Source organism: Maylandia zebra, linkage group LG14 (genome assembly GCF_041146795.1).
Source record: "Maylandia zebra isolate NMK-2024a linkage group LG14, Mzebra_GT3a, whole genome shotgun sequence".
In the NCBI taxonomy this organism is placed as follows: domain Eukaryota; kingdom Metazoa; phylum Chordata; class Actinopteri; order Cichliformes; family Cichlidae; genus Maylandia; species Maylandia zebra.
The window spans coordinates 32999411-33023751 of NC_135180.1; the positions used below are offsets into that span (position 1 = coordinate 32999411).

At 39.9% G+C, this 24341-nt stretch overlaps 1 protein-coding gene across 4 annotated transcripts in view; it reads right to left on the reverse strand.

The window, feature by feature from the left end:
- arhgap42b (Rho GTPase activating protein 42b) overlaps nucleotides 1-24341 on the reverse strand; it is an 81911-nt gene that overhangs the window by 19243 nt on the left and 38327 nt on the right. For all 4 annotated transcript variants that reach the window (XM_023153596.3, XM_076873385.1, XM_023153595.3 and 1 more), the window contains exons 4-7: nucleotides 14428-14499; nucleotides 2333-2434; nucleotides 1996-2106; nucleotides 528-632 (exon numbers count right to left, since the gene is read on the reverse strand). In XM_023153596.3, coding sequence (XP_023009364.1) covers nucleotides 528-632; nucleotides 1996-2106; nucleotides 2333-2434; nucleotides 14428-14499 — 390 coding nt within the window. The remainder of the gene's footprint in view (nucleotides 1-527; nucleotides 633-1995; nucleotides 2107-2332; nucleotides 2435-14427; nucleotides 14500-24341) is intronic.

The window sequence follows — 24341 nt, forward strand, 5'->3', positions numbered from 1 at the left end:
TCATTAGACTTTTTAAGTAATACTTTTTAGGTCATTTAAAATTAGAACACGATCTTGAAGATGTCAGCCTCTTATTTGGAGTCATAAAGGTCAATATCAGGCCATTTAATATCTCAGAGAGTGGTGAAGCAGCCTCCATTCATCCAGTAACCATCAGAAATCTTTGCATCCGAGAGAGGGTTACCGAGTGGAAACTGTAAGGGCAACAGAACTGACATATTGGGTCAGAGAGATGTTTGAACCATCAGGACCTAAGTAGAGAGGACATAGTGATGGAACAAGGCGGCACTGCAGCAACTAGACTTTTACTCCCAAGTCTTTTTTGACACACCATAAAATGGCCTACAGTTACTGCCTGCAATGCAACACTGAAAATATCGATCCTCGGCGCAGCAAAGAATTTCATTTAATCACACAGCTATCCATTTGTGAAAACTCCGCTTGTTATATCAGGGTGTGATAAGCTGCAGAATCTGATTACGTGGCTGGTTGCCTTTGTGTACAACCCCTGAGGTGTTGAGACTTACGTTTTGTAGGTTGAACTGGAGCTGCTGTTTATACGGCTCAAATTCGTGAGCCAGCTCATATCCTTCATGGTAGAATGTAAACAAACCCTGAAGAAAGGCCAGGAGCTGGAATGGAACAATATTTATTGGTGAATTATCGAGTTAATAAACATTACAAGAACTTGATTGCCTATTTACATGGGCAAGTGTTTTTTTAAAGGCATCTTGTAAAACAGAACATCCATTCAACACACCGAAAACATTTATAATAGCATATAATAGAATATCCTACCTATAATATATAAGTAATCCGGACGTTTTTCTATTGTTATTATTATTTGATAACGATGCACTTATTATGATAATGTCATCTCAATGATATGTACATTGTTTTCTATTCTACCAATCATTTTGTCAGAATTTTTTGTTACATTGTTGATGTTCACTTTTAAATCTCATGTTGAAGGAATTTGAGTCTCATTAATTTTAAATCGATAATTTATTGAACATTTTTGTACTGACAAGCAGAAAACTGAAAAAAGTATATTAGTGGAAAAAAAACCCAAATTTTAAAAAAGTTTTCGGCTTTTATGGCAGACAGATATTGATCTTGTTTTTTGTAGAACACACAAACATCCATGGCCATTGTGGATACATCTAAATATATTAATAAATAAATACACACATAAATAAAGCATAAAGATCTACTGTTACAGAGAAACAAACTGATGCCATCTCTTGCGTGAACAAGTGTGGTCCACAAACATGGAGTTGCTTTCAGTAAAACCTTCAGACACAACCACTGATTTGATTTCTGGGCTGAGGCTTGGTATATCAAATGTTCAAGGATGAACCATCTTTTCTTTGCCCAGATTCATCACACACAAGGTTGAGCCTTGTCATATTTTGAGCAACACCTGGGGCCCGGAGATTTACATTTTTGGGCCAGGGTTGTGGGTAAGTTGCCAGTGGATGTAAACAAATGGGAGTAGGACGTCTGAAACAGCTACTTTGCACCCATCTCACATTCCCAGACATTTAATAGGAAGCAAATTTAATGTTTCCTGGTAGCATCTGCACTAAAGATGTTAAAATCGACTCTACATATCTATAAAGCAGGGGCTTTCATAAAGCCTTTGATTTGCACTAGCACTCTGTCTTCTTTTGTTTGACAGCCGATACTTCATCTAATTTTACCCACAAGCTTCCCCAAATGGATCAACTACATTACAAAGAATTTGTGATGAAGATGACAAATGCGTGGGATATACAAGTGTGGTTATGTTCCTGTGAGTGTTGTATAAATGCACCTGCCTTCACTCCAGGATGATAGACATTAAAAAAAAAAAGAAATGTAGTAGTAGTTACAGAGATCTGGTGGTATTTTGACTACAAATAAAATATATCAAAGCATGAAAATGTACTCCTTCATCTTTAAAATGCAAAACTAATTTAGCAGAGAAATATATAAAACTGGCACTTCACTTACTGGTTCGACAAACTCAAATTTCTTCTTTTCTTGCACTTCTTGTATTTTGAAGACATACTCAAGGGACGCATCATAAAAGAGTTGTCTCTCCTTGTCAATCTGCATGTCAGCCTGAGAACGAGCAAACAAACCAGGGTTAGTGCCACAACGACGACAAGCGTCAACCTAGGAGTTAATGTCTGTATCACCACGTGGAAACAGTCTGTTGTTAGAGAGAGGGGTAAGGAGCACAGCAAAGCACACAAACAGCTTATTTTCCAAAGACACTCGGCTGACCATAAAACTGCATTATTCAAAGACACGTTTGCAGGATGAGAAAATTTGTTTTTCTTTTTACCTCCTGCAGATATGCTTCCTTCTTTTTGGATGACAAGCTGAGGTGTCTCTCAAGTGTAGAGTAGTATTTCTCTGTTTCTTTATCGAACTTTTTCTTCCCCTCCTAAAAAGGTTCACAAGACACATGAAAGGCTTAAACATTACCAGAAATGTGTCACTTATTCCCCGATCTGGGGGTGTGGGAATGGATTGCCACTAGGTGGAGGTCTAACTACAGTTTCTCATGCCATTTGCCACATGTAATTAAAAATTTCTGACACTAGATTATTGCATGTCTTGAAAGTGGCTTATAACAAACGCACAGAGGAGCAGACAATGTCGGCATATCGATGGGTCATGTGAGAATAATGCACTGTTATTCTGTTATTCACAGGCAGGTACATAACTTCACAGTGAAACCCACAGCACTGTAAATCACACATAGCATAATGCTTCTGGCACTGTCACATAGCTGACCAGTTGATGTTAGCATCTCTTTTCTTGTTCTGCTTTGCTATCCACTGACAGACACAAGTCAGTCTCAACAGTTACAAGTCCCAGAATTCAGTCAGCATGTTTCAGAAGACTCTGAAGAAGGCGCAGGAAATGGGCTTTTCATGTGAGATGCCGATCCATAAAGTACACGAACAAAGAAATTAAACATTTTGCCCCCCAGAAGATCCTTTTTATAGTACTTAATCAAAATGCCCAAGCAGTGAAAACCTGTCTCAGTGAGGACATTCAAATGCCTCATCTGCAAGTCTGACCTCTAAACCAAGCTTTGCCTACTTAAAGCTCATCTCGCAATGCAAACATTCATAAAGAGGAGCGGAGAGGCAGAATAAGCGGGGGCTGGGGAAAGTGTGAGGAAACGGCCACTGTAACCAGATCCTTCTTGTTTATTTTCATTCCCATGGCCCTGAAATTTAGCAAGTCTAATCGGCTAGCTACTGATATGACCTAGAACAGCGTTCAGCCCCAGCAAACCTCAGAAATAAAACTGTGGAGGAATTCACAGTAAGACATGGTAACATTTCAACATACAACAAGAATAAAATCAAATCAATAGATAATTTAATGTAGTAGCATCTCATTTTCATCTTTCTTATCACGTCTACTCATAAATAATCTCTTCTGCAATGAGGGAGGGGAAACAAAATCTGTTGTATATAAGCACTCTTTCCTGAAACAAAGAAAAAGAAATACACAGGTGGATGAGAAAATAAATATATGATTAAAAATGATGTCAGCTGACAGGAAATAAATTTCCCTTAAGGTTTTTTTTTATTAGAGAACAAAAGGTAGCTGACTGTCTTCTCTGCCACTGTGATGTGACATTATTCTGTGAGCACGCATACAGCAGAAGCCCTGGGGAAAACACAAACATGCACACAAACGCACGGACGCACATGCACACACACACTGGAGATCACATTAAATTAAGAGCTTTAGGTTTAGCTGAGCCCCACAGTCACAGCAGGAATCTCCCAGCGCTGCTGACCAGTGTGAGCACACCAGAAAAGTCCTCACAAAAAAAAAACCACCCAAAAACAAACCTCTCTCTGTCTGTCTGGCCTAACGCTTTCACACTTACAAAGTGCAGGCAGTGACTCAGAGTTACAGTGAATATGTGAGGCATAGCCAGCCTGATTAAGTCACCAAAGTGCACTGCTTTGTTTTGATCCAAGCAGGACGTGTATAAACTGGTGCTACCATAATGATACCCTAGCAGAACACCAGGTGTTTCTTGGTTTGTCCATGTGTTGATCATACCCCCCAGCCCCTGGATATGTCTGTGCAATCAGAGTGGAATATGAGCATTTAAATTGCAAAAAGTCTTCAAGAGAAGGTAGTTGCAGTGCAAGGAAAAGGCTTTGAAGCCCAACATGTGGGGACATAAGACATTGGGGTGGATATATATATATATATGTATACCCTCAAGCACATGCAAAGTGGGAGTTTCTAACACAAACTAATGCCAGCGTTGGAGAGTAATCATCTAGCTGGGAATGAATAAAGTCAAAGCACTTCCCGACACTCTGTGGTGCACAAAACACACATGAACCTATCACTTGGGAGATTTCCTCATCTGATTGCTTTGTTCGCTCATGAATAAATCAGATGCAGGAAGAGAATATTCTGATGCAGATTGCTCTGTAGTGGAATTTCTAACTAGAAAAGTCTAATGTTGCTGTTAAGAGCGCTTTGATGGCAGCTGTAGTATGGGTAACTTTGCTAATTGCTAATGTAACATTGCAGGGAGGAAAGCGATGAGGAAAAACTGCAGGTGGCTTTTTTTTTGGTCATCAGGACTTCTCAGTTTGCTATAGAAAGGATGCTGAGAACAGATATGAAGACTGCAGGAGGAATATTTGGACACTAGCTGCACATCGCTAGTTTTGACAGTGGCCCTAACGAGCCTCAGGGCCATCATTTCTACGCCTCTCATCGCCATGGTAACAGATCCAAGCGGCAAGGGAGGTCGAACGTTTCTGTGCACGTGTATGCAGAGGAAAGAACCCCAGCTATCACACTACACTTCCTCATTTCTGTCCATCCTAGAAGAACACAAACATCAATGTCTAGCGAGGAATCACATGCGGGATATCTCTTCGCTTGTTCATTTTAAACGGATTCTCTGAGCAGTGACATGAAAGGGAAAACTTTAAAACAAAGAGGCGGCTAATTGGACCAGGGGTCCAGAATGGTGATTAAATAGCAATAGCTGGGTTATTTTGATGTGTGATTTCACCACACAGGAGCTGGATGTGGTCCACATAAATAAATAAATAAATAAATAATTGTCTCCATCTTTACCTGATATCCCACCTGCTGAGAAGACAAGAAGTTGGCCAATTAGTATGAAATAATTACAACATCTGCTTCTGCAGTTTAAAAAAAAACAGAGAAAATATCCTTCGTGTGTGAGGCAAAACGCAAAGCTTTAGTCTAAACAATATTCATCAGTCCCTTTGTTTTCTGGCTTTAAAGTGATAAAGATAAGAGTCCGCAATATAGTATGCATGCCTTTCCATTTCACAGTGGGATTTTCTTGGTATATCACAGACCAACTTTTAAAGGCTGAATAAAGATGCAGCAAGAAAAACGCTGGTATCTTTATATCTCCAAAAAGCTTTTTCTTATTATACTCTGGAAAAGAAAATCTTTTGACAAGCTTTCCTTGAATATGCAGTAGGTCTGTATTGTAAGGATCCCTTAGGCATCTCTCCCATCAAGGTCAAGCGAAGCTTTCCTCTTACCATCTTACCACCTAATCTAGAGATAAGAAATAGGGAAAAACAACTTGAATCATTTGGACATTTGGAACTTCCTAATAAGATGACAGATTTGATGATTATTTGTTTTGGATTATATCATAGGTCAGCTTGGCTCATGACTAAGTCTGTGACTAAGAAGTTCTCTCAGGCCACGCAAATTACTTTTAAGGTAACAAGCAAGTTATTCAGTATCTTTAGCAGGGTTTTGCATCTAAGTAATGAATATTTTAAAAAAATCACAGTTAAAATTGATATGTTATAAATTTGATTCCAGTCAGCTTTGTGTTGATTCCAGAAATTTAGCAGTTGGTACCAGTACCATTAGAAATTCACAGCCCAGGATTGGCCTGGGCCCCCTCTCCCGGGTGGGTCGCGGAGTATGGGGGTGCCTACTGGGGTCAGCGGGGGAGCTGGCCCCAGGGAGGGGTCACTTGCCCCTCCCTTCCTTCCCTCCCCATCTCCAGCTGCCTCCCTCTTCCCGCTCCACCACAACCACCCACACATGCAGGACCTTGGAGTAGGGGTGTGTCACCAGGGTGCAGAGGAGGCCCCCCCCCTGTCCCCTTCTGGCTGCCTCTGCCTCAATTTTATCCCACAACTTAGACATTCACATTACTCACGCTCCCATTACACATACATATAGGATCTTGGGGGTGGGCACGATACACGGAATCCAAAGTACCATCAGGGTGTACACCTCACCCCTGGCGTCGTTGCCCACCTCTCAATGTTAAATACACGTAGACATTGAGGGCCAGCAGGAGGGACCATGCGCTTACCTGCTGCTCTCTGGCAGGTAGCTCCATGCCCTCCTGGGTTTTAAATGCACCTTAGAACACACATGCATCAACACTACAATGAGCGGGTGGAGGGAGGTTTGGAGTCTTCTCTCACCCCCATTCTCTGCGACCTGCTGGAGCGGGGGGGCTAGGAGGAGGAGTTGGCGGTCCGACTGCGGTCTGGAGTGTGGGGCCTCCCTGCTGCTGCGGAGTCGGGGCGGTCTGCCTCCCCCCACCGCAGGGAAAAGGGTAACACCACCTGGGTCTGGGTGCAGTTCCCCCCCTCCAGGGGCAAGGGTACCTAGACCCGGGGCTTAGAGTACGCTTGGGGAGTGTGATCGTGTGTACAGCGTCTCTTTATGTCTGTCTCCACGTTGGTTGAGTGTGGAGTAAGTGCATATGAGAGCATGAGGGTGGGAATGGATGTTTGTATATGTGTGTGCCTGTATTTCTGTGTCTATATGTCAGGTTGGGTGTCAGGCGCCACCTCTCTGGGGACATCTTAGGCCCTCCAAGGTTTGGAGGCCTATCTCCCCCTACCACCACTTCCCCTGCCAGTGGCGGACTCCCTCAGACATCGGTGCGTTGGTGGTTCTTTGTGTCCGGGGATGGGCGTCCAGGTACACACCGGCTCACTCCTTGGCGGCCGCTTATCGGGGCCTGGAGCCTGGGGCTTGCTCGGGCCACTTCGGAGGTGGGGTGCCCCCGGCCTCCCGGCCTGGGGCTCGGTCACTCAGGCACGGCTGGCTGCCGGCGGAGCTCACGGGCGCGTCACTGCAACTCCCCCTGGCTTCTGCTCCGCGGCTGCTGAGTGAGCCCTCATCTGGGACTCTCCTCAGCTCTTTCTGGGACAGTGGCGCGGCTGCCCCTCTGTTGGTCTTCCTTGGTCTCTTGTGTTCTGGGGGCCTCTGGATGTCTGGAGTTTTGATCTCCTCCATACCTGCTTCATGCCCTGGAGGACGGGGCTGTGGCCCCCCCACACCCTCTAGCAGATCATTACATGAAGGAACCTTTTAAAAAACAAAAAACAAACGCGTCCATGCTCACAGGTGTACACACGGGTGATCACACCCACAAACTACACCCTTTTTGGCTCCTACTTCAAAGCACACTGTGTTCTGTTGATCTTATGTGCTGCACAATAATGTTTAATATTTAGTATTTACTGTCATATTCCCATATATCATTGTGATGTTGTTTATTCTATTACTCTTGTTCTCTTCTGCTTGTTTTCTTTTTTCTTTCTCAGCAGGTGACCCAGGTGATTGATATATGCATTTTTTTTTCTTTTTTTCTTCTTTTTTTTCTTTTTCTGCTCATTCTGTTGGTTTTTGGTTTTTGCCCTTCTCCCCCGTCCCTCTTCTCAGCTGTTTCTCTTTCCCTCTTTCTTTCTCCCCTTCTTTCCCCCAGTGAAGTCTGTCCCATATTCAGTAAGTGAAAATAAAATAAACAATAAAAGGTGACTCAAATGGACCATTACGGCAAGGCTGGGATGGTCAATTTGGTAAAGTAAATCCGTTGGGCATCTTTCTTTGCCTTTAGACAACAATTCTGATGGCAAAAGAGCCAAACGGGACAGGCAAAAAAAAAAAGAAAAAAAAAAAGAAATTCACAGCCCTCACAGCCCAATACCCCTATTCAATGCAACGGTTGAAAGAAATGTTGGGAATCATGTATTATCGCAGGGTACTGTTGGAAGCTTTTTTTCCCCCCCTAAATGCTGCCAAATGTGTAAGGAAATTGCATTTGTGGGTTGAGCAGCAGAGTTGAGTAAGTGGGTTACGCGAAGAAAAACGTCTCTTTTCGGCAAAATCTTCTCTGCTGATGCCAAACTGTTTTTTTCTGCCATAGTTTGTTGTTTGGTGTTGTTTCATCGAAATCTGAAGAAACTAGACAAATTAGCATTTTAAGAAGTTATTAATGTAACAAACACTTTCAGCTGTGTTTACTGTCACACTATATAAAATGATATAATGAAGAATAAACAAGCACTGCAGGCCTGGCCTTGCTAGTTTATATAATGTTACCTCCTACAAATATTTCAGACTGAAGAACATAGTTGATTTCACAAAGCCAACCGTCTCAGATGGTTTGATCTATTTCAGGATAACAGGGCAAAATATTACCAAACTCTTACTGCCTTTCTTATCAATGAGCTGGGACAAAGCTATCACAGCAGCTGCACTCAGCGCCATCTTTCATGTTAAATTTTTCTTTATGCTTGTAGGCATCCTTCTTCTTTTTCGGGATGATTTCACTGTTTGCGCATAATCTGATTTAATATACTTCTTTTGCGAAAGGCAATATCTTATATATTTACAGCGAACGGCTGCTGCCTTAAAACAGGTAAAGACCGACCTCTCAAGGTCTACTGCCTTGTGAAATTCTGATGATCAGGAGAAAAAGTAATTACTTTCAGAAAGATTGTTTTAATAGTGTTTCTGCTTTATTGGGTAGGGCACAGTGGGAAGTGATGGAACAGATACGAGAATAACAAAAAGAAATGTATTCAATCTGCATCGCATTATTCATGCGTTTTGTTGTTTTTGCACCACAAAGTTTGAGTCTCTGCATCATCTGCGGTGCTGTCATCTCAAGTTCTTAGGAGAAATGTTTTCAAAGCTCGTTTTGTTCTTCTTACCTTATCGCCTTGTGCATTTTTTGATAAATCACTACGACACTAATAACTGACAGGCTGCTAACCTTTTTATGCAATGCATAGTATCTAGGACAGCACTTCCTTCATTGATTATACAATGGATTTTTATGTTAATACAGCTGGGATGTGTCGTTCTCGTATAGCGAACAAACACAACCACAGTCTATAAGCACAATGTAGTGAAAAGGTCAAAGCATAATTAATTAATCTGTCAACAACTAATATATTGGCTATAACTTTAACAATCAGTTGCAGTCACTGTTATTTGAAGTTTTCTTGCTTTTGATGTACCCGGCCTATCATAATATACATTTTCAATAAATATTAAAAAGTATACTCATCAGTAAGTTCGGGGTGTTTAATTATGCAGTTTCCCAGAACAGAGCAACCTCTACTTGGTTGGAATCTGGAGTTTAACTTTGTGTCAAACCCAAAGTCCTTTTTAAAATCTTCTATTGACAATGGGAAACTCAGATGTGCTGAAATTCTCTGCCAGTAAACAGGACTTTCTGCCATTAAAATTCTTTTGCAGTCCAGTCCTAGTATGACAAGTGCGAGGCTGTGATGACCCCTAGTTTTTACTCTCAACATTCCTTTCCTCGGCATGTGTTTTAGATACCTAGGTGGGCAGGCTATAAAACCGGTGCTGGTAGTCGGCTCGCCTGGCTGCCCTATATTTACCCTCTCACTTTCTTTTTAGCTCCTTCATGTTGTTTTTGTGCAACTCAGACAAACTATATCCACACTCAAATGCATCCAATACAAAAGATTCTACTGCCTTTCACATTCAATCATTTTTATATTTTTGTCATCTATTAAAATTACGTTATCTTGTTTAATACGTTTTATTAAATTTGCTAGTTAAACCGCTACAAAATGTGCTTCCTTACCAGGCAAGCTGTAACAAAAGTGCAGGCTTATCTGATATTCAGATCTGGGAACTCTTGCAGAGCCAGGGGACTATGTGGAAACCTGAGTCTGCATATCTTATTTTTTTTTTTTTATTTGAAAAAAAAGTATATCAGACATAAATTAATATTCAAAGTGAATATCAACAAAGGAGTCTGGAGGGGATCTTCAACATCCTGAGAATTTTGGAAAATGATAAAAAATATTTTATCACACTTTGGTTCAAGGGCACCTGGTGGCTCAGAAAAATTAAGGAGAGAAGGAAAACCAACGCATGGCACCAGTTTATCTCATATTAGTTTGCTACTCTTTTCTATAGTCTGTTCTCTATCATGGTCAGTGTAATCTTAAGCAGTAAACAATGGCTTACAAGAATACTTAAAAACAATTCTTGTGGGCTGTGGAGGGAAATGATATGATGATGATATTTGAAGCTTGTCAACTCTGCTTTGGTAATTTGGATTAACTGGCCCTTGAAATAAATCAGATAGAACGATAACACTATATGTTTGAGAGGAAACATCTCTTCTGTGAAGTTTAACAAGACAATAATAACACCCTAACTAGTTCATTATCAGACTGCCTGCTCCCATGTTTTTATAAGTACTAATATTCTGAGAGGTCCCACTTTTTATGGTTAACATCTGTGCAATAATATAACCACATAACCACAACTGCTGTTACTGACTTTGACTTTAAGGGGGAAACTGAAACAAATATTTTTAACTTTAATAAATGGATCAGACTTTTAACATAAAAATATTCAGACTTGTCTGATCAGACAGCTGCTGCGTAACAAATTATTTCACAGTAAAAGTGTGAATCTGTTTGTGTGTTTGACAGCTCCTGACGCCCGACCAGCTTGTCTGTGCTTCAACTAATTGATTGTTGTGAATAGTTAATGAAGTAGTGACACATAAACGTGTACAACTCTATGTTGCCCAGGGTTTTTTGTTTTTTTTCTTTTCAAAATGAAGTGTTTCAAAAGTTCTGCTGGTGGGGGAGGTATGCTCACTTCACATTTTCAGGGCTGCGATGAGAGCTAAAAGAGCAGGGTAGTAAAGGCAGTTTGTCTTCTTTGGCTCTTGTAAGGCCAGACAGTGTCTAGTCTGTAATATAAAAACATGTTAAGTCCACCTCCGTGGATTGTACTGCATGGAACATTCCATTGTCAATTCTGGGATCCAGTGCCAGGTGAGCAAGCCAGATTAAATCAGGCAGACAGGACCAAAACTATGAGCTGACAGGAGAATTCACCATCTTTTCCCACTGCCATAACCCATGCTTTTACGGAAAGCTAATTGTTGGCTTGTTGCTAGCAATGGCTAACGGAAGGATCTAGTTATTTCTCGCTTTTAAATAGCTCAAAAATCCCTAATATAATTATGGATAAGTTGAACTTTTTTGAAACTCTCTAAATGAAATGTCATTTATTTTTTAGTGTAAAAAACACTTCATAATTGGCTACTCTATGGCGTTACACAAAGTCATCCTACACTGCATTACACTAGAAGGGATCTGAAGACTGATCTGATGAGTTTATGCTCTCAGTAGAACTTCTTTGTAAATCTTGGCCACACTATGTTTAGACTTGTCTATGGTATGCTGATTAGCTAACTACTTATGATTGACGAGTCATTAGCCAATGAGCAAGCAGCTTTACAGTCAGTCCATTCCTCTTTGTTACATCCTGTTCTTTGAAACCGAGATGCTAACGATGAAAACGCTTATCTTCAGGCTCAAAAACAGGACTTTAGAAATCAGCAGTTGACATCACTGTAGCTATAATCATCTTTTATACTGTCTGTGGGCCAGCCCTGTTTTCCAGTATTTTAATACAATTTAAAGTATATTGGATACAAGTAAAAGTTCTCAGTCATGTGCATGCAAAGAGGCACTTACCTACATCTAGTGACTGATTGAAAAATTCCAAGGTTAATGAAGGTATAAAAATATACTGTTCCTATCTGTGTGATTGCAAAGGTTTTGGCCACAGCTGGCAGGTGTATCCCCAGGCCACTTTAATTGATCCCTTGACTCAGCAGCATATTTTAGGATTATGCAGCATAGATGGAAAAGTCATATCTAATCTAGTTAAGAATCATCTGATGTCTAACCACGCTTTGTACAGTAGGACCTTGCAAATCATTGGTGGCCATCTGTATCCCAATTGGGTCTATTTGCACTAATTCCTCACACTCAGTAAGTGTGGGACCCCCACAGTGCCCCTAATGTTGAAGACGATCTTTGAAGGAAATATAATAGTGTCAAAACTTCCGACAGGAAGAATGCCACCCACAGTCAGACACCCCCTGGTATTTCCTTGACAAAGTGTCCCTGGGGCCTATTTAAATTTCAAGGTCTGACAACCACTAAATACACACACATTGCCCCCCTAAATGTGCACAAAGCTTTCTAGTACTAATTTAACATCAGCTCTATGTGACACTTCAGGCCCACTTTTGAAAAAATAAATAAATCATAAAATATTAATGAATATTCATTAAACACAAATGAATATTACAGATGTTTTAGAAGTTGAACACTAAACATGGTGAACAAAGCAAACTGTTCATCATATTTACTCTCCATTAAGTAAACTGTGGTCACTGTAGCAGTATAAATAAACAGAAACTAGGATCATTCTCGATTCTTATTTCAGTTCTGAAAGTATTGTTTGTGTTACCTGGGAAAGCAACAGAAACATATACCTGAGAGTAAAAAGAAGAAGTGTAACAACAATTTCAGTTCTACATCACAGTCTGGCAGCCAGTGCATATGGTGCTCCGGTGAAAATATGTGATTGTTTGAGTTCTGGAAGCATGTGTATTTACAGTAGACTGCACTGAAGTTTGAGGGGGTTCATTCCAAACATTTGGATCAGCCTTGTGCTAAGCAGACCGTGCCTAATATGTCCTATAGTGCTGCAGTCAATCTGCTAGTGAGTTGCTGCTATGGAAGTGTTGTGCTTGTGCCTAAGAAGCTGATACAGTGGTACGTAACCTCTTTGGGATTACTCGAAGCACACCCATATAAGGCAAGAGCTCCCAATTTGTCCACCTTATGTTCTCAGACATGAAATGCAGTAACTGGAAGGGTCAGACAGCCTGCAGATCTCTCCAGATTCTCGGAACAGTGGAAAGTTGCTCAGCCACTCATGATGTCAGCCTTTTATCTCACTCTAGTTGGGCTAATGTTTAACGGGGGATAGGCCGTAGGAGGAGAGAGCCATTAGGAGAAAGTGGTCGGAGGAAATAAGCAGCAGTGGGAGTGACAGGGGCTGTGGCTTTTAAGGAACTATTTTATAAACATAGTCAGTCAATGCAATTGCACTGAACACTGTGATGGGGAAGTGAGAGAAAGAAATGGAAGCAAAATGTGCTTTTTCATTATGGTAGATACATGTGATGCCTAAGACATGAAGTGACATCGGTTATTTGGCCTGGACAGAAGAAGGAGATGATTTATGTTCACACCTCAGCGCTGTGAAGAGAGATTGTTCCATTATTTTGGACGTACAGTAAGGTGACTGCTTTTACAGACCAGTGGCTGTCAAGTCATGTGAAATAAATCAAAATGTGCGAGTCTAACTTTGAGGCTAGGTTGACCATCACAGGGGTCAGGGTTGTGTAAAGATGTGCAAATGATTCATAGTTCAATATAAAGTTAGGAATGAACTTGCAAACTGTGTGAGAGAGCAGTGCAAAGGCTTGCATTCTACAAGCTTGTTCATGTGTGATCTCACCAAGGGAATAACCACAAACAAGCTGCTGTACTTTCATTTTATGCCTTTGCGTTGGCCAGGAATGAAAGCATGGCTTGTGGCAACAAACCCACACTGTTCTTTGCAGTCAGCTTCAGCCTCAACAACATGTCCACTGTGGAACCAGGATGCCTTCAAGCAACACCCCTACTGATATCAAAAGCCTGTATGCAATAGGTTAGTGAGGACTGCATTATACGTATCAGGTTTAAAGTAATCTGATTTAAAATGGGTGAAGGTGAAATATATTAGATGCTGAAAGTTTGCAGCTAGAATTTTATCGTGCAGTGCCCTTTTCACAGCACAAAAAAGTTTATTTTTATATTAAAATGAAGTGAAATATGGCATGGGATAAAGTATTGTATTATTAATGTGGTTTTCAAAACGGGGAATCTGTCAAATGTAGTTTGTGCTAATTAACATAGTTGGATACAGAAATAGTAAATGTCCAATATGTCTTGTTTTAATGAATATAAACTAACTACTATAGAAAACTAAAAAGAGTTAATACCGTTTAAGATCACAATTGCACATTTGTTTATACCCCCTACTAGCCTCATTAATTAGGGGCAGGGCACTTCTCTTGGTAGTGTCACATTTTACTTTTAATTAATGATTTACATACTGTAGTGAAAATGAAGGGGCTTAGGAGAGGAGGTGAGCGTGTCAGAATACATGAAATATCCTGCGCTGTTCAGCTACTAATTGCACATGTAGGTGGTCTCTTACCTTCGCAGCGCCGATTTGCTCCTTACGAAATTTTTCCAAAGGAGTAATCAACACATCATCTGCATTCTGAATCTGAAATGAAAATCATAAGAAAGCAGTGATACAGACAGACGTCAGTTTGACTGAAAGATAGAACCCGAGTCTTCAGACTATTTCAAAAAGAATTATTAGAAAGAAAATATCACAAAAATGTAATCTGGCAGGCATTCACTTTTTTAACAATAAGCTTGGTCTACAAATGTGCCCCACAGGAAATTATGGAATCATTCAGCTTAAGTCGAACACAGTTGAAAATACACGTGGAAGATGGAGCAATCACATTTAATAATATTTCTTAAGCCAGCGACAATGAACAATGTGTGACTGCACGGAACCGAAATGAGTGCAGCAGATCTATGAGATAAAGCACTCAACAATAGTCTTGCAAGGCAGACAAAAACGGAGCCTTTTTATATGAGCTTTGATGCACCAGTATTGTCAAATCTTGGTGAGTTATAACACAGTGCAGCAGCACAGCTCTACAAGTTCAATTGGCAATGCATTTAAATTTTTGAAGTATGTCTCTACATACTGGTGACCTCTTCTGTGACCGGAAAAAAGGTCTCTGGAGGAGTCACTCCGCTTTTATTCCAGACAGAAACTGAAAAGCTGAGATACACTGTGTCAATTACTGTCTATGTTGAACTGCAGGTGAGCAGTTCAAAAAGGTGCCATTAAGGTGCTTCTGAATTTTCTGTGTATGAGCTTTCACCCACCACTGGTGGAGCACAGGAAGCACTGCCATAAATGACATGCCTCTAAGGTTGATTTAAGGTGTTATTCTGTCCAGTGATAAACTAAGGGCTGGGCTCTATGATACATCTATGATAACAGCACTAATTTAGTGGTGTCAGCTCAGAATGACTATCAGCTTCCCAGCTACAGTCCTCTGAACACAGACTTTCTCGAGATGGAGTCTTTGTTTTGAACCATTAATCATAGCATATTTTCACTGTCTAAAAATAACCCTGTCAGCTCCAAACCCAACCAGAATGAGTGACTTGAAAAGGAAGATGCAATCTCTTTAGCCTGCAGTGTTTTCATTTTCCCTTTATGATGTGGATGTTAAAATCTTGTAGAGTAAATATGTAACTTTTACTTGTTGTAATAATGCACTATGATTACACTACAGTCACAAATTTTGCAGCTGTTCAAAAGGGCTTCAAATGAAACCCATGTTAAGCTTTAGAGCTGATTTTTTTTTTTAAGTTAGCCCCTGTAGTAAATGTCAAGAAACGAGAGAAGAAAACTGTGTTTTAATTTGAAAATAATTGAATGAAATTATCGTGTTATTGTGTTACAAGTAATTAGCAGAAATCTCTCTTTGTATATGTTTATGGATGTAGCTTTCTAACCTAGCTTGCCAGCATTAGCTGATAACTTAGCACTCTTGTTAAAATACAGCCCCCTTTGGCTTAAATAACAAAGATGGTGACAGTAACTAGGGCTGTGCGATATGACCAAAATCTCATATCCCGATATTAAGACATCTATCGTCCGATAACGATATAAATCACAAAAATGTAACATTTTCTGTAAATTCTGTGAATCTCGGCCAGCTCGTCTTGCGTGAAGTGTTTCCAGCTGGGCGTCGTGTACCTGGAGTCGAGTGTTTTAACCGATGCATGAAACTATACATTTTTAGACATAGGTTGTAACAGCCGCCGTTTTCTTTGTGAGTATTTATTACACGGCGTGCTGCGGGGAAAAGCCTGTTCTGTTTGAGTCTAAGGTTTATTTTTTAGCACCTGGCGGCTCTTTTTTGCTTCTCATCTGTAAATACTCTAGATCTTTCACGTGATTCAGTTTATTTTGAAAAGTCTCAACAGGATCTTGAGCTTTATTGTGAAAGGTTTATGTGGAAATAACGACAACGCATAAAAACAAGCGCTTATCTGTCTGTAGTGTGGTTATATTAAATATAAGAGAGAGCGAGAACTTTAAGAAATTAATATAGCCACTACAGTGACCATCAAAATAATGAAAAAATATTGCAATAAACAGTTCATTTTGCGACACCACGAAACAAACGATAGCGTAAAATGCAACGATAGACGTTTTTATATCGTCATCTGATATATATGGTTATATTGAACAGCCCTAATAGTAACAACACTAAAAAACAGAACAGACTTCAAAACATAAAATCAGAAACCAATAACATATAAAACAAATGAGGAGTAGCTCAAGACTTTTGCAAAGTACAGTAACTTCAAAACCACAACATCTCGAAACTTCTACTGTTTAATACTATAATCAATTACTCATACAACATACAGCATTCCAGCAAAATGTTGTGATTACTCAAACATAAATGAATAACAGCTTGTCCCTCTCTCATATATTAAACATGAAGGGAACAGATGAGGATGAGTAGGTAAGCCAAATTATTTTGTCAAGACAACTAAAAATAGGAGGAAAGACAAACCATGAACTGGTAAGGGAGTTGGGGGATGTACTGTAATAAGTCTGATTGTGGTGGCTCAAGCTAGCATCTGCCCAGATTTAAGGTCTCTGCTGCAAAGGTTTTCATGCCAGATACCACAGGGCACCTTGAGAATCTATTGTTCAGTAATCTTGAGCTTGTGTGTTTTTTTAACTACTCTTTTTGACTCAAATAACATTTGGGGGAATTTGAAATAATTTCAGGTTATATTAAAACAAAATTGAACATTTTAACCTATTATTTAGTCTTTAACCTTCATCTAAAATCAGGTGCTTGATGGAAATTTGAAGTAGGAAGTGCTTTACATATAAAATATCATCTCGCAACCTGCAAAATGATTCATCACCAGATGGGGTTTAAAAGCATGATGGAGCTCTGTAAGATAAATCAAGTCTCTTTGGTTACAAGTAATACTCCACCAGAAGCACAGAGGACATTTGATGGTCATCAGATCTGTTATATAAAAAAATAATCTCTTAGCTGTTAGAATCCTCCAGTCGTATTGAAGTCGTTGTGTTATCTACCGTCTCAACAGCAAGAACGACACTTTTTTCATGTTCAGCTAAATAGACAGGACAATTAAATACACAGCACTCCAGGCTTTTGAGATTATGATCTAATATTTGAAAGCGACTGAAAGCAAGATAAAAATACCAAGTTTGTTCTTCTCTGGATTTCTGAGTCGATGACTGTTGAGTTTAATTGTCCTTGAAGGCGACTGCTACCTGAAATCTGACAGGATTTAGATATAATAGGAGCGTGATTACTTCTTGTGTCAGTTAATGCATATTACATTCAAAGCAATGGAAAATACATTTAAAATGTTCAAGATTTCCGATCACTTTTGATTATTATCTTCCAATAAGCTGATTCAGACAGTTAAACTTGAAAGAGGCCATCTTATTTAAGACTCAATGGATTACTTTCAAACTGGCATTGTGCCGAATGCCCTCAGCAACAGCCTCTCTCAACAGGATTAAATCCATATGAGCGAGCACAGTGTGATGCTTGAAAGGATGCAATAGCGCTAAGCAATTTCATTATCAGATAGGGAGAGGAATGTCAATGTGCTGTATTTCCCATGCTCCTGCTTTTACCAGTCTAAACATCAAGCAGATCAAAAGTGTTACTCTGAGGTTAATTTGCAGAGGCCGACCAGAATGCCACCAAGGCCAGCTCAAATTGAATACTGTGAAGTGTACCAATTCAAATTTTCCCCTTTCAAACACATCTTTAGAACCGATTTAAATGTGAATATCAACTTTAAACCCTTTGGAAACATCATGTATCATTCATCTTTCCCTTAATAAAAATATTCTGCTGGATATCAGACTTTTTTTAAGTTTCCTCTTTAATCTATGTTTACTGCAGAGAAAGCCTGTAAATAATCATTACTTAGGCCAGCTTTTATTAGAAGAGCACCTCTCATGTTCACCTCTATGACTTACAACTGCTGCTAAAACACATTTTGGGTAAAACCATTTCATATTCTATGCAAATATTTATATTATTTATTATGTTTCAGATCGTCTAGACTGGCTTAAAGTGCATATCTCGTGGCCGTGGTTCCTTGGTTGTGTTGGTGCATTTCACTTGCAGTTTATAATCACTCTAGCATTAAACTGTATATTGTGCCGTCTCACCGGTTTCAGTATGTAAGTCTATAACAGGGCAGTAAATAACTTTTATAGGCTTTTTGCCCGTTCCGTTTTGACAGCGTCCTCACAATGAAACTCCAACTTAATACACCTAAAGCCGTGCTTCTTCATTGCAAATCAACTGAATCGCTTGGTTTTTGAATACACACAAACTCACCCACATGCATACACACCGGGCTTGCCATTTTTCTCTGGCTGAAGAGGCGTCATAAAAGCCCGCTCGGCCACCGTGCTGCACTATCTTTCAAATGAAAAAGCATATTTCTGTTTGTTGTTGTTGTAGCAGTTTCACCCTCACGCACACTTTCCAAGAAAATGTGGCTCCAGGCGGAAAAAACAGTTCTGTAAAAAGCCAACTGGGCCCTGACAAGAAGGTGTTTTATCGGTGGGTGCTTGCAAGTGAAAATCTGTCAACTGTGACAATTTAGTAAAATCCTGTGACAGAAACAGGTCACAATTTTCCAGAATGGTTAACATCTAACGAGAAAAATACAAAAAACTTCCTAATTTTAATCTGTTTGATTTGTTTATTATATATTATAAGAAAGAATCATATCAATCAGCAGATTTTGGTCAGTATCTATTTGTTATAATATAACAAATAGATACTATATATTCTAGCAGATTCTAGTTATCTGCTAGAATAGCAGTCCTTCTTCCTTTGCAGCACGAATAAGTCTCCTGGTGATAAATATTAAGTTATTGGCTTAACTAAGCATGCTTACAGTGGCTTTCGTTCTTGGAGGTGATTTAATTTTCCCATTTAGGTTCCCACCTTTGTTTAGCTGTCAGTTATAAATGGTCATCTAAAGCCTTTGAGGCTGAAATGAAGCTAATTTGAATGTATAATTGTGCAAATTTATTAAGCGTAAAAACCAGTAGAGAAATACTGCTGATGACTATCTGAGGAATGTTAACAAGCACTGCTGGCGCAGCCTTTAAATACAATAACATGAGTGGGTGTGCCTTGCATGAAAAAAGACTGCGTGCTAGACGTCTGTACTTCTTTGTCCTGAATTGTATTACACCTAGTAACACCCGGCGGCATCAAATAAAAATATCAGCAACAATAACACCACACCAATAACCACAGTGATAGCAGCAGCAACCAAAAAGGAATTAGTCAAACTTATTAAAGATGCGGAAGCAAAGCCCCCAAAACCTAATTAATACAGTGCGTTAAATGCATAATAAACATTATCGTCCGTATCATCATGACAAAATAAAACTTTCTATTTCATGCTGACAATGGGATACAACCTTTATTAGAAGAGGGACTGCAATAGATATGCGTGTCTGTCATTCTCTCTGCAGATTGTTTTGCAGAGAAGGTGTGCGTGTGTGTGTGTGTGTCAGGGGGGTAACAATCTCGTTGAGCTAAATCTTTATCTAGTGCAGCAGTGGCACCTGCAGCAAGCTGCAAAGCTATTCTTCCCTAACTTTTATGAGCTATGAAATAAAAGCAAACCTACTGCAGACAAAGTAACACAACAGTGTGAGAATAGATGTGACACGTTTGCCCTACAAAAATGTGATTGGCGAGTAAGCTGTTAAGCAAGGATATAAAGAAACTGCTGAAATGGAGATAGTAGCTGGTTTGTGGGTCCCATGAGGATTTTCTGTTGTTTGTTTTAAGCACAGTTAGAGACTGCTTGACCTTTCTTGCTACCAGAGTTTGAGGCTGCTGTGATTGCTGTCTGCACACATTTATCCCTATGTATCAAACAGTCTGCAGGTAAAGAGCTGCAATATTAAAAGAGCCACAAAATGGAAAAGGTTTTTAGATTTTTATAAAGTGGTGATAAACAGATATTCTTACCTAGTTTTCCTGAGTAACATTTGGGCCTTACCAGTACCTTAAAATATGAGCAATACCTGGAACTCAAAACAATAATAAAATCTATAACACTTTGGCAAATCTTACAAGGTTATTTATACATTATTGTAAATTAATTTAGAAATTGCTACTTGGTAATTAAAAAGCAGTAATATTTATTCGTCATAATAACCGTGTGTCGAAGCCTAACTAGCATACTAAATCTTAAAAGACCGTAAAAGTTAGTACACCTGGCAATGAGTGAGTGAGCATCTCAGGCTACTCCCACACGTACATGGGTATTTTTGAAAACGGAGATTTTCCGTTTTCGTTTTTTTAAAAATCCCGTCCACACGTAAAAGCCAAAAACGAAGGAAAACGCTGCTAGGAACATGCCAAAGCAGCAGGTGGCGCTATATTCCTATCTGTGTAGAAATGTTGGCCAATCAGAAGTCAGCCTGCGTGGGAAAGAGTAAAAAAAGATGGCGCATAGAAGCAGAACTGAGTCCTATGTGTGGAGGGACAGTAACTGTGTGTGTATATGTAAGCATTTAAACACTGCAGAAAGTAAAATTAACAGTAACAGTATTTTGTCTTCGTCCGCCATTGTAGAAATTCAATTCACCGAAACAATAACCTGACACACAGTGTGACGTCAAAAAATGTGCACACCTTTGATGCTGCGTCCACACGTAAACGCAAAAACTGAGTTTTCAAAAAATATCCACCCTGGCAGGAGTTTTTAAAAATCTGTGTTTTCAGTGACCAAAAACGCCGTTTACGTGTGGACGAAAGGTGCAAACACATAGAAAAATCTGCGTTTTCAAAAATACCCGGGATGTAGCCTCAGACTACGTCCACACTAATGCGTTTTCGTTTGAAAGCGCATCGTTTTCTCTCCGTTTTGGCCTTCCGTCCACACTGAGACGGCGTTTTCCTCAAGGAAAAACGCAGCGGTTTGAAAACGCTCTTTTGAAAACGCATACATTTCAAAACGGAGACTTTCTAAAACGATGACGATGAATTTTAGGCTACGTCCACACGTACCCAGGTATTTTTGAAAACGCAGATTTTTCTATGCATTTGCACCTTTCGTCCACACGTAAACGGCGTTTTCAGTCACTGAAAACTGAGATTTCTAAAAACGCCTGCCAGGGTGGATATTTTCAAAAACTCCATTTTTGCATATACGTGTGGACGAGAAAAACGGAGAAAGCGCAGCGTCAAAGGTGTGCGCCTTTTTTGACGTCACACTGTGCGCCACGTTATTGTTTTGGTGAAATTAATTTCTACAGTACTGTTACTTGTACTCTCTGCAGTGTTTAAATGCTTACATATACACACACAGTTACTGTCCCTCCACACATACCACTGGGTTCTGCTTCTATGCCCCAGCTTTGTTTACTTTTTCCCACCGAGGCTTCTAGACTTCTGATTGGCCAACATTTCTACACGGTTAGGAATATATCGCCACCTGTTGCTTTGGCATGTTCCTAGCAGCGCTTTTCTTCATTTCTGCGTTTACGTGTGGACGGGATTATTTTTTAAAACGAAAACGGAAAATCTCAGTTTTCAAAAATACCCATGTATGTGTGGACGTAGCCTCAGTATCACGGCAAAACATTTAACAGACATGTGTGCATTTCACACTTTGCCATTTCACGCTTTGTCTCTCCAAAGTGTGAAATGTACACGCATGCAGAAGTTGCAGTAATCTGCAGAGGGAGATATTTTATTTCATGCCAACAGGAAAGTGTTTAAACAGACCTTATTAACATATTTTCATGTAAAAACATATTAGCTGCCTAGCTTAATCGTTTCTGGCGACTAAGGAGCCTGAAATGTACTTCCCACTTTTTTGCTCACTACCGACTTCTTGGCTTTTAATATCTTATCTCGCCCTGCTGGTGCTGCATGTGTGTCCATTTCACGCTTTGGAGAGGCAAACTGACACGTTGGACTGGCGTGTCTATTACATACTTTACCAGTGAAATCACTCTTCTAATGAAATAACATGCAGACATTTAGCTTTTAAACATATTCTGCATTAACTCTTGCATGCATGTTGCACTCTCAAAACTCCTTTCCACGGTGAAGCATTTAAGCATTTAAGGCTCAATGTCTCCTTAAAAGACAACAGCAACAGAAAAATACATCATATCAGTAAACAGCTCTTCTGGTGGTTGCCTCAGTTTCCACACTTTTGGAGAAGCAGCTGTCTCCAGACACTGAGAAAATGCTCTCCATCAGATGAATCAGTGACCTTGTTTTACTCAAGTGTAACATACAGTAACAAGCAGAAAGCATAAAGATAACAAGAGCAATGAAGAGGAAAGAAATCACACTAGTGTGTTATGAACTGGTTTCAAAACAGTGACAATCTTCAACTCTTTCAGGTTATTTCTCTGGTTTCTATCACTCACTGCATGATCGGAAGTCACAACTTCCATGCACCAGTACCAATCAACATGGCCTGCTTTGATGAGAAAATTGGTTTTGGGAGGGGGGGGGGGCTATGCTGTTAAAGCATTATCATTACTTAGCACATTATTTGGAAGTAAAAAGTAACTGTCACAAGAAGGAAAATGAATCATGAAATAGGACAGATTCTTTACTTTGAACATATTTTCTTTTCCAAGAAAATATCCTAAAAGTATCCCAAAGTGGGGATTTGGGCTACTCGTAGGGCGATCGTGGCTTAAAGAGTTGGCAGTTCGTCTTGTAACCGGAAGGTTGCCGGTTCGAGCCCCGGCTTGGACAGTCTTGGTCGTTGTGTCCTTGGGCAAGACACTTCACCTACCGCCTGCTGGTGATGGCCAGAGGGGCGATATGGCAGTCTCGCTTCTGTCAGTCTGCCCCAGGGCAGCTGTGGCTACAACTGTAGCTTGCCTCCACCAGTGAGTGAATGAATAGTGGAATTGTACAGCGCTTTGAGGGCCCCGAAAATCGCTATATAAAATGCAATCCATTATTATTACAAAGTCTTGATATAAACCTCAGTAGATTTAAGGAAAACATCTAAAATTAAAATGACATTTATCTATTGCAATAAAGAATTTCAGTCAAACACTGCATGTGGAGGATTTCTTAAACAAATAACATAGCCATAGCATGCCGGCATGTATTAACCAGAGTGGGTGATAACCAGAGAAATTTTTGCTCATACTAACTGAGGTTTACTTTAGCTTTGGGGCGTGTAGCACAACGGTTTGATGATGTTCACTCCAAATACTTTTCAGACTTTCATTAAACAAGCCACCATGAATGTGCCTCAGAACAATGACTGCCTTTATTTCACTGTGTTGTTTCAGGGTCAACGGGACATTCCTCAGTTCACAGGCCAGCACACAAGCTACCCACATAGCAGAATTACTGTACTGTTAAATCCTGGGAAAACAGCAGCAGCATATTGCTCACCACAGACACACTTTTTGCATTTAATGTCAGGCAAAGACACAAAATATGTATAATTGCATGTCTGTGAATGACTTGTAAACCAAAGGAAATTCAATATGGGGAATAAATGCATCACATGCAGCTGAGGGACTATTAGGGAATGCTTTTCTTTAATAAAGGGGGAAATGAATTTGAGAAGTGTATTTCCCTCTCTCTCTCACACACACACAAATATATATATATTGACATTGTATACATTGCATTTTAATGCTCTTGATACTCCTTTAAATAACTGTGGAGGAGTAGTTGCAGTCTGGAAAATTTAAGAATAGACTCCAGCTCCAGTCTTGCAGTGGGAAGTTGGGCAATTATGCTGCCCACAACATACCCGTCTTCTTCTGTGAATGTCTGTTGGCTGCTATTCTTCCATCTCCAGATTAGTGTCTTCATAAAGGGCACAATGACAGAACAATAAACCTTGGAAGTTCTTGATAGTGGAAGAAACGCAGGCTTCCAAAGGAAAACTACTTAAGCACATGGAAACTCCACACAGCAGTGA